At 37.0% G+C, this 11,741-nt stretch overlaps 1 protein-coding gene and 1 long non-coding RNA gene across 2 annotated transcripts; one reads left to right on the top strand and one right to left on the bottom strand.

Annotated features, from left to right (window-relative positions):
* The first annotated feature begins 6 nt into the window (after positions 1 to 6).
* LOC128249840 (uncharacterized) lies at positions 7 to 3,279 on the top strand. Its single transcript, XR_008265961.1, has 2 exons — positions 7 to 254; positions 2,468 to 3,279. It is a non-coding gene; the product is annotated as an uncharacterized LOC128249840 (long non-coding RNA).
* A 3,032-nt stretch (positions 3,280 to 6,311) lies between these two features.
* On the bottom strand, positions 6,312 to 9,132 carry LOC106868661 (RYamide receptor). The gene is made up of 2 exons (XM_014914038.1): positions 8,982 to 9,132; positions 6,312 to 7,461 (listed from the first exon to the last, which is right to left on the bottom strand). Exons 1-2 carry the CDS (start codon positions 9,130 to 9,132, stop codon positions 6,326 to 6,328), a joined length of 1,287 nt encoding a protein of 428 aa, XP_014769524.1. The 3' UTR covers positions 6,312 to 6,325.
* Between the last annotated feature and the right edge of the window lie 2,609 nt (positions 9,133 to 11,741).

The raw sequence follows: 11,741 nt of genomic DNA on the forward strand, positions 1-11,741 counted from the left end.
AGAAACTGACGGTAATACCGTCACATCAGAGTGTGGAAAAGAAACTGACGGTAATACCGTCACATCAGAGTGTGGAAAAGAAACTGACGGTAATACCGTCACATCAGAGAGTGGAACAAATATTGATGGGAGCAGTGTTGTGTCTGAGTGTGAAACAAAATCTGACAGCAATAATACAACATCTGAGTGTGACACAAATGTTGACGGGAGCAATGCAGCATGAAGATTGTGTGAAACTGCAAAATAAAATGAAGGTAAGTTAAACTGATGTCTAGTCAATTAAATCTGGTGATTAGTGCTGTGACTTGTTGGTTCTCTTAGGATACACTGTTAAATTGAAGTTTGTTTTCTACTGTTTAGGTCAGATCTGGTCTGTTTTTTTAACCCTTTAGCATTTAGCTTATTCTGTTAAGTGTAATGCATATTTATTTACTTTGTTTTCAATTAATCATGCATTGTTGTTGTTGGCACTCCGTCGCTTATGACGTCGAGGGTTCCAGTTGATCCGATCAACGGAACAGCCTGCTCGTGAAATTAACGTGCAAGTGGCTGAGCACTCCACAGACACGTGTACCATTAACGTAGTTTTCGGGGATATTCAGCGTGACACAGTATGACAAGGCTGACCCTTTGAATTACAGGCACAACAGAAACAGGGAGTAAGAGTGAGAGGAAGTTGTGGTGAAAGAGTACAGCAGGGTTCGCCACCATCCCCTGCCGGAGCCTCGTGGAGCTTTTAGGTGTTTTTGCTCAATAAACACCCACAACGCCCGCTCTGGGAATCGGAATCGCGATCCTATGACCGCGAGTCCGCTGCCCTAACCACTGGGCCATTGCGCCTCCACAATCATGCATTACCTTGTATCTTTGAGATTTTCACGATGTCATTGCTTATTTTTAGAAGGACATTATAGATTAAATGTGAGAGGCTGCATCTGGCTGGTCTAAACATAAAACACAGAATATTGAGACTGAATATGGCCAGTTTGAATGGTAAAGGGGTTAAACAAATACATCATCGTCATCATTTAACATCCACTTTTCCATGCTTGTATGGGTTGGGAGGAATTTGTTGAGGCGAATTTTCTACAGCTGGATGTCCTTCCTGTCATCAGCACTCACCTGTTTCCATGTAAATTAATATTTCCTCAAGGCCAGACATGTTTTCACAGAAGATTGGAAACAGACACTGCTGTCATGGCAGTGACATTTGTTTGCAACTATCACATAGTCAAGACAAGCAGATAGTAACACACACACGTATACATACATACACACACACACACACACACACACACATGTATATGATGGGCTTTATTCAGTTCCCATCTACCAAACCAACTCACAGTATTTTGGTTGGCCCAGGGCTGTAGTAGAAGATACTTGCCCAAGTTGTTTTGCCGTGACACTGAACCGGAGACCATGTGGTTGGGAAGCAAACTTCTTACCACTCAGTTACACATGCACCTATTTTTAATGTCTAATTTTTCTATGTTTGATGAAATAGATAAGAGTATATCGGGGAAGCGTTTTCTATGGCCAGATACCTTTCCTGACACCCACCTGCAGTTGTTACTGAGCAAGATAATAATTCCACAACCTATCAAACAATGAATTGCCTGGACCTTGGTTATGCAAAGAACTAGAAACAATCAACATTATGCATAAACCTTCGTTTACAAAGATCATTTGACATATTAAAGAAAGCATGTCTGGACATGCTTTCAAAGTGGATTGCAAGCAAATGACACTGTTTGAGGAACAGTGAGGCTTTCGTTTACAGGCAGCAAACATGTGGATAGTGAGGGGAAATACTTGCTCACTCACACAAGCCCACAAACTTGCACACATGCATGCACATCATCATCGTCATCATCATCGTTTAACGTCCGTTTTCCATGCTAGCATGGGTTGGACGATTTGACTGAGGACTGGTGAACCAGATGGCTATGCCACGCTCCAATCTGATTTGGCAGAGTTTCTACAGCTGGATGCCCTTCCTAACGCCAACCACTCAGAGAGTGTAGCGGGTGCTTTTATGTGCCACCGGCACGAAGGCCAGTCAGGCAGTACTGGCAACGGCCACGCTCAAAATGGTGTATTTTACGTGCCACCTGCACAGGAGCCAGTCCAGGGGCACTGGCAACAAACTCGCTCGAATGTCTTTTCACGTGCCACTGGCACAAGTGCCAGAAAGGTGATACATAATATATACACACATATATGCTTATGGCCTTCACTGGCTCTGAAACTGGTAAGGTTAATGCTTTCGCTGTTCCTCTTGTAGTTTCAGTTATAGAAAGCATGCCAAAGCTGACACCCAAGCTTGGTGCAACCCTGTGGCTTGTCAGATTCTGTTAAACCATCTAACCCATGCCATCATGGAAAAACAGATGTTAAAAGATGATGTTGAGGACGATGATTTAATTGAAATTGTAATTATGTTTTGTTGTTTTGTTTATTTCAGATACTGAAGCTTAATATTAATGCCAACAACGCCATGTAACCAATTGTAGTTCTGTCTTTATTGAAGAATTCCAAGTTTATTTATCTTCAACTACTCTTTCAAACTCAACAGTTAACAAGGCAGACTGTAGAGCTGATCAACCAAGCTGAAGTTTCAAAATCCATCTGAATCCTTTTCATATATTTTATATACTTGTGAAATTTCTTTAAAAACAACAACTTTGTGTATTGAGTATTGAGTTTCCCCAGAGTCAGCTTTTGGTTGTGTTCTGGACTTGAACCGAGTAACATTCTACAAGACCTACCACAAATTAATCGGTGTTCACAATACAATATAATCATAATACTACACTATGTAAATCCTATGCCATTGCTAGTTTTTTTAATCCTCCTCTCTTTAGTGATGCTATTACTGATTTTTTAAAACACTTTTCTCTTCTATGTGATTTTGTCCTTGTGCACATCTTGAAGAAGCAACCTTGTTGAAACTTCTGAATGGAGCAATGTTTTGTTTTATTGGATACCAGTTCTGTGACTTAGGAATCAGAAGCTTCTGGTATTTCAGCAACATACAGAGCTGAGAATATGGTGTGAGTGAACTGTGTACTGTGAAATGTGATGTGAATGTTTTAGCATACAGTTGTCCTGTTAATTGTTTTTAATTTAGATATACAAGGTGTGCAGTTTCGAGAGGAGGGTTAATCAGTTACATTGACCTCAGTACTTGACTGACAGTTTATATTATGGTGGAGTTGTCATTATAATAAAATGTATCACTTCATAACTGAAAATAAAATTTAAAAAAAAATTGTATTGCTGGTTTCTATTTTTTTTTATATTCATTCCTTCTTATACACACACACACACACACACACACACACACACACACATTGGACATTGCACACACACACACACACACACACACACACACACACACATGTACCTACCTACCTACCTACCTACCTACCCATCCACCCATGGTGTTATGGAATGAGCTGTTGATGGTGGTCAGAGTGTGCAACCTTTGCCATCGATCGCATTTTAGAAGTTATTTCCTGTTAAAGTTGTCGTATTTGGGTTATTTCAACCAATCAACGATGTGTATTCGGTTGAAGAAAGCTACCGCTGTTTGCGATAGTAATCGAAGAGGAACAACTTCCGGGTCATTTCTATTAAATGTCACCACTCTGAAAAATCAACACCACAGAGCAACGAGTTCGCAGCTAGCTTTTTTGTTGTTGACGTGTATGTAGTTTCAAAATGCCTTATTTTACATCTATGAGATGTATTGTTATTGTCATGACTTTATCTTAATATAATCAACAACAAGCACATTTCATCAAATTAAAAGTCTTTATTAGATAAAAAATACCATTATCAAAACACGAAGGTAAAACAAAACAAGTAACGGTTTATACACCGGATAATACGGAAATTGTAGTGGTAGTGACCAGTTCGGTTGCTAGTTGATAGTGTAGAAGGGAGGGAAAGAGCAAGGAATGCATGGTGCTGACTAGAAAGGATAAAGGTGACATCGTCTTCGCTCACCGTACGAATAAAACAGAGTGGTGACATTTAGTAGAGATGACCCGGAAGTTGTTCCTCTTCGATTACTATCGCAAACAGCAGTAGCTTTCTTCAACCGAATACACGTCGTCGATTGTATGAAATTACCCAAATACGACAACTTTAATACGAAATAACTTCTAAAATACGAGATTTTGTCAAAAATATTCAGAGTAAACTGTGTTCTATGTGAGAAATTCTACCAGTATTCGAAGTTTCAAACTGTTTAGTTAAAAAAACAAAAAAAAACAAACTAATTAAAAAATCTGTGATTGAGATGGAATAGATCCAAATAGATCCATATTTACTTAATACTCGTCGGCCATTAATATACTGGAATTTCTACTTTCGGGAAAAAGAAAATACAAAAATCCTTCTATTTTGTCTGACAACTTCTGATAGCAACCCCCCCCCCCAAATTACTTAAAATTCAAAATATGCCTTGAATAGTGACGTGTTCTAGTCATTGTGTTGTCTTAATCGTCATCGTCATTATTATTATTATTATTATTATTATTATTTAACCGCCGAGGTCGACTTTGTCTTTCATCCTTTCGGGGTCGATGTAATCGACTTACCCCCACCAAAAAAAAGAAAAAAAGAAATTACTGGGCCCTGTTCCAAAATTTTATATCATTATTATGTCTATATCCAATCCTCAGTTACATCTCAAATAATCAATTATACAACTGTGGGTCTGAGAACAGGGGTTGTTTTGTGTCACACTAGAAGACATTTTGAAACTTTGTAAATAGCGTTAGAAAAATTCGCAGAAAATTTCTATCAGGTATTGCGTCTATATCCCTTTCATTACCGTCAACCATTGCACCGAAGAACTAAGGCCATCGGCTCTGACTATATCCCTTTCATTACCGCCAACCATTGCACCGAAGAACCAAGGCCAGCAGTTCTGACTATAACTCTTCCATTGCACTCAACCATTATTTGACATTTCTTTCTCTGCAGGCAATCTATTCCTGTTTTTTAAAGCATTCTATACTGTATCCCGTTCATAAGAATGCTAACTTTTATAATCCTGTTAACTGCCGACCTGTGGTTATCGCAACCAACATCTCAAAGGTAATGGAAATATTCCGTTAGAAATGTTATAGTTGCTTTTGGGCACTTTTTACGTTACACCACAATGGAGGTCTCTGTTACAGAAGTTTCGTAGAAGTATTGTTGTAGCGTTTGAAAGCCGCAGATCATTTAAGAGTATATGGCACAAGAACTTTCTTGCTACTTTGCTTGACTTTGGACCACATCAGATAATTTGGGTTGAGTTTCTCCTCATTTACGTTGGAAACTTTGTCAGACCATACAATTGACTCATGGGCTAACTGGGCTGTCTTTGATACTCTTCTGTCTTTGGTATGCTACAAAGTCCTGTTTTCCCACCACACATTTCTTTCTGAACATTCGCGACATTATCCTAAATTCTAATGTCCCAGTATGGACGAAGACAAAACCAATAAAAGAACATTCTGTAAAAACATTCACAACTCTAATAATAATTATTGTCATTCGTATATTCGTTCTCATTACAACGTTCTGCCGATCATCACATCACATCAGCATTATTTTGTTATGAGTTGTGCTGCAGTCAATGAAATAGGTCTTAAGTTGTCAATCTAAACTGTCACTCCACTTAGCATCACTTCTAGGAAATCAAATTCCTCTATCAGAGTTTCTATCCCATGGCAAGCAAGCATCTGAACTAAGTCTCTTGGGTGAAGATAAGTCGGTATCTTGATGCCCTGCTTCCCATTGCAGTCAGATGCAAGCCGTGGGTTTTTCCCTTACTCGAACCGATCCCAGAGACACTACAGACGTCATGCATGTCGTCGTTACTCATCTGACAAAACCACAAAACAAATCAAGAAGCTCATTATGCAATGTACACCTTAAAGCTGGTGTGTGCTTTGAAATAGATTTGGTTGCTATTTATTAGAGGCTGGTCAACTGAGTTTATGATCTCTCCCCCCCACTCTCTCTTCGTGCTCGTCTCGTTTCATCGTTGTTGTAGCTGTAATCTTGGAATTAACAAAGTATAGTCTTTGCTTCATTGTACACTGAAAACAATCCGTGATTGTCAAATTTAATTTGATAAGATAACCTACAGTTACATATTCTGAACACTGTTTTTCTTTTAGTTTTTCAATGGAAACTGTTTGATTTGAAGGAAATATGCATACCAGTCATTTAAGTGAAAAGCTACTTGTTTAAATATATTGGAAATGTGTGCCACCCGTTAAAGATTATAAATCGATGACTTTTGAAGAAATTCTGTATTTTATTTATGATCTGAATGGAAAATTTTGCGAAATAAATTATTTAATTCAGTACGAAACTTTTGGCAGAAAACTCCGTAAACATACGGGTTAAGAGCACTGCTGACGTAAAAAGAACACAGTAAATATTTGTAAAGGGCGTTTTCTTTATGACTTGCAGTTTCATTAAAACTTTTTATAGAGAGCCTAAAGAATACTGCCGCAAAATGTGGAAGATAACTGATGATCCAAATCAAGCTGATAGTGGACAGAATAAAATTTGTCCGAACCGGGTGCATTGATTGTCTTTCATCTCTTGTAGGAGAAGGAATTTCAAGAAATCTACTATTTATATATATACTTTTAGTGAGCGTTGAACTGGTATAAAGTTTATGAATTATATTTTTCTTTGCTTTGTAAATTTTCCCAATACGTATTCCAATCAGCGCATATATTAAGAACAGCATAAGAAATGCACTGAAGCTACCGCCCGTTAGGAAAATATAATAGCCTATAACAAGATCTGAACTCTCAGAAAGTGAGCATACTTCACCAATATTTCCACAATGTTTGGCCATTCTTTTATTTTTGAAGTATACAAATGGTATTACTATAGTAGTAATAGCTGCCGCGATTACTAAGAATGCTACAATTTTCTTTGATTTCTGAACAGAAATTTGAGGTTGAAAGGATCGGCATACACGCATATACCTGTCGACTGATATAATGCATATAATGTAAGCTGAAATGACTATTGCTGTAGACACAATATAGCGTATCAAGCGACATGCAATATCACTGTGAAAAGTGAAAGAAAAATGAAGAATCACCATTTCCATTGGTATGCATATTATGCAAGTCAGAAAATCGTTCATTGCGAGTGCTACAACGAATACTTGTGTGGAAGTAATCTCAAATTTATAATAGTATACATAAGCTAAAATACAATTTCCAATTCCCCCAGCTATCATAGTAAATATGAGACATGTTATTACTGGAAAATAAACATCCACCATTTCAGCATTTAGTTCTTCCAAGATATTGATACAATCGTCAACGCTATTGTTTTTACCCATTTTCTTCTTTTTTCTCCGAATTCTTTGAAATATCTTATGAGATCTTGAAAATACTCGTTTGGTAATGATGTTTCTTGTGCTTTCTGAAATGATAGAGAACACAACTGCATAAATAAAGTATTTTAGCTAGAAAAAAAAAACAAAAACAAAAAACAAAGCACCCCAAAACATTGAAATATTAAGTGTTCCCGAAAGATTAAATCAATGTGGATTTATAAAATAAGGAATGTATTTATCGAAGAAAGAGAGGAATTATTCAGAAGTTTTCTGAATGGATATCGGTGTATAAATACAATGTGGTTATATATTAAATGTCATATATCAACTAGCAAGTAAACAGGTATAGTATACGCTTTGTTACTTGCATAGTATAACACCAAAAAGCGTACATATTCACTGACATCCTTGTTAAGAGTCAGACGTCATTCAAACATTGAGAACATGGTATTCAAACTAAATTTATATGTATGCAAGCAATATTTTGACAATGAACTTATAAATATTCTTAGTGGACAATGAATGTTTGATTTTGTATTGAGTGATATTATTCTATTAGGAGCAGGCACGGTTATCCTGTGGGAAAGTCTGCCTCATAATTTTCCTGGTTCGATCTCTCTTCGTACAATGTGCTTTCTACGTTAGTTTCTTGTTCATCCATGTGCCGTGAGTTAAACTGAAGATCTACGTTGAGGTGTCAAGTGCGTACATACATATGTACACACACACACACACACACTCGGTGTTGGTGTGTTTATGTCTCCGTAACTTAGCGGTTCGGCAAAAGAGACCGATATAATAAGTACTAGGCTTAAAGAAAAAAATCCTAGGATCGATTTGTTCCACTAAAACCTTTCAAGTCGGTGCCCCAGCATGGCCGCAGTCAGATAACTGAAACAAGTAAGAGAATAAAAGATAAAGATAAATTATTTGTAGGCAAGTAAAAGTTTGCATTCATCATGCCTTATGGCTAATGAACCGAGAAATTATTAACTATTCGGTACTAATAAAGGAAAAGAAAAAAAAAAGAAAAACAAAACGAAAAGAAACTCTACATTATGAATATTCTCACCGAAATTCTCTTTGAGTCAGTAGAAAAACTACATAATAGGAAGATAGTAAGAATATTTCAAATGGTTGATGCACGACATCTCTCGTTAAGAATAAAATAAACCCAAATAGTAAAAATATTTTAGTCGATTGTGTACTCTCGTATTTTGTACAGGATTTACATACTCGAGGTTTACACATAATGTATCATGTTTACACTCATATTTCCACTACATGTAACATACGAACAACTTTATATGAATTGGAAGTAAACTGCCCTAAATGCACAGGACCTAGTTGTTGTTTGTGAAATCTCATAACGTTTGGACAGAGTTATCTTAATACAAATCTAGACAAAAAAACAATGCAGGGCATATCAAGACACTAGAAGATGACACTAACTTTGAGAAAGAAAACAGCTTCTTCTGGAGAAGCTGGTGTTACCTCTCATCACATTTTAGCTTCACTGGTTATGATGATTACAATTATATTGGAAATACGATTATAATTATATCATAATCACAATTATATATTAATATAAATGTAATTTATTTACTCAAAATCTTTGGCGATAAACAACTTTGGATATGAATTTCTGTGAACAATTTTTTCTTGCTGACTTCTGCGAAGAATCCTAAAATTTTTAAATCTTTGCTTGAAGTTCGCAACGTGGTTTCAATAGTGACGTGTTTTAGTTGTGCCGTCATAATTATTATCACATTTATATGAAATCTTCAATTATTTCTTAAATAACCAATACAAATAATTTTAGAACCTTATGCTGTTTTTTTTGTCAGGCTAGAAAATACTTTGAAACTAAGTATGGTCTTAGGAAAATTCGTTGAAAATTTGTTGGAGTCTTGAGGAGAACGTTTCTGTTGTGACTTCCGTTTATTATGTTTCTATAAATGAAATTTTGGCACTAAGTTTTTCATTACAGCTTTTGCAAAATTGTACTTATTATGCATACCTACAAGTATTGTTACTTGAGTACACTTTCTTGTTTTGATAAAAATTATTAACGTGCTTTATTGCTATTATTTTCTAAAATACATAGGCATGTAATAATTTACTTGGGTTTGCTGCAAGATTTCACATTTCAACCGGACATATGATGTTCGTTCACATTTGTTAGGTACGGTCTGTGTTTTTATATCCGGAACTATATCCTTAATAACATTTAATAGATACAGTGAAGACGCTTATATTCTACCAGTCCCACGCATATATGCCAAGTGCAAAAACCTATTTAGTAATTTCTAACCAACAATGACAATCGTTCTGACAATGTACCTTTCATTAGCCTCAAACATTGCACCAAAGAACTACTCGATATTCTCATCAAACTGTTCAGTATTTCTCTTTCTACAAGGCTCTTTGAAATCACGTCCACAAAAGGAAATGTTTAAGGCCACCTGCCGATTTGTTCCATCGGTGGTCACAACTGCAGAAGGTTAGTGATTTTAAGCATCTGGGGTTCTATGTAGCCTACAGTAAGAAACACTGCATGAAATGCAAGTGGCAAACCTGGAATGCCTGTCACAAGCGCTTCAACATTTGACAAACAGAGCTTCGATAGTACGCTTTGATAGTACGTATCTCTAGTTTCTCATGAGAGTTCAAAATATTTCATAGTTTGAGCACAAGATCAAAAATTTAGGGACACATTCTACTCATTTCTGCTATCGCTGCTCAACCTTGCTGGTCACTGTTATCGTACAGAACAAGACACCGCATCTGATAGATAGTATAATTTACAAACTTTCGCACACTCATAGATGATAACACTCACTCAACTACATTGATGTCATTAGGGAGAGAGATACACAACGTGTATCGACGGAGATTCCTGGCGCGCCATTCTCGGTTGTGGCTTCTTAAACAGAAGAAAATCAATTGCCTGTCATGTTTTTATGTACATTTGCATTTTCCTCAGATGTCACGAATTCTCGTTTGTGCATGTGGCTAGCTGCGAGACCGCCCTACTGAAAGGGCCTCCAAAGGACTCCAAAGGCCTAAATGCATTTGGAATTCTCAGTGGTTGCTTCTTTTCGTCTCCTTCTAGTATTTATTGTGTTTAATACAGCTCTCCATAAACAGATGTTATATTGGGACAAAATCTACAGTAACTTGTCTATCGACAGTGTGCATTATGCATGAGACAGTGTTAAATATCTGAAATCATGTGGGATGTAGTTTTGGTAGTGTACCAGAGAATATGAAAGTGGTCTCACGCAATTCGAATCATCACTGCCATCAGATTGTTAGTGAGTCGTTAAGCTAGTAATCTCTGAATATGAAATCGTGCATCGAAACAAATATTGTTGTATTTCGGGACGGTCATCTTTTTTTTGTTTTTTTTTGCCAAATAAACACACGCACTATATATTTGTTTTTCACTCGTTTATTACTGTTCTTATTTTAAGTCAAGTCCATTGTCCAGAAATCTTTCGTCACACATCTGTGACCTCTTCAGCGACACTTTTCGTTTTCGTGCGTGCTCTTGCTCCACTTACTCCATTCTGCTTTTCTGTGATGTGTACCCTTATGTACGCATGCGTTTGCGTCCGTGTTTATGTGTGTGCGTGTCATTGTTCTTAGCAGCAGTATGGTCTTCCTGTCAGCCCCATCTTCTCACCCCTTTGTGCTGCTGATGTCCTAGGACCTGAAAATTTGGTACAGTTCCTGTATCTCTCTGTGTTTGTGTGTTCGCCCACGGTGTTGCCATCGTGGTAGTTGTTGTTGCAATCGTTGTCACCGCCACTGCTGCTGTCGTTGTTAGTCGTGTTGTTGATATTGTTGCGGCCGTCCATGAAGTCATTGTGTGTTTCTATGGGTTCACTTCGCATGTTGTTTATATCCATGTCCTTTGTATAGATTTATTTATTTATTTCATCTATCTTTATTTCTTATATTTATCACAGGTATGTGACGAATATATTTATTTATTTGTTTTGGATTTTATTTTTTTATTTATCTATCTCTATTTCTTATATGTATCACAGGTATGTGCATTTATGTTTATTGTGTGTGTATTACCCTGCTTGTATCTGCTTTATTTACATTTTTTCCCTCTTTCATCTCCTCCTTTCTGTCTTTAGTCATGTGGTGTGGTGTGGTGGTGGGTGTTACTGTTCCATTTAAGGCTGAGTGGGGACATTAGCTACTTTGTTCGAGGTATAAGGACGTAGTTGTATGCCGGTAGCCAGCTGGAAAAGATGTTTTCCTGGCTAAAAAAAGGTACTAACATCGTCCTAATCAAGACTGCCAATTAACGTTGGCAAATTGATTTTACTCTCTCTCTCTCTCTCTGTAT

The sequence above is a fragment of the Octopus bimaculoides genome, chromosome 18 (assembly GCF_001194135.2).
Source record: "Octopus bimaculoides isolate UCB-OBI-ISO-001 chromosome 18, ASM119413v2, whole genome shotgun sequence".
Taxonomy (NCBI): Eukaryota; Metazoa; Mollusca; class Cephalopoda; order Octopoda; family Octopodidae; genus Octopus; species Octopus bimaculoides.

Bases quoted from the DNA above. Each gene is read 5' to 3' on its own strand.
- LOC106868661 (XM_014914038.1), bottom strand. From the start codon at position 9,132: ATGACGGCACAACTAAAACACGTCACTATTGAAACCACGTTGCGAACT. The intron at 7,462-8,981 runs GTAAATAAATTA...CTATCATTTCAG, and splicing joins TTTATCGCCAAAGATTTTGA to AAAGCACAAGAAACATCATT.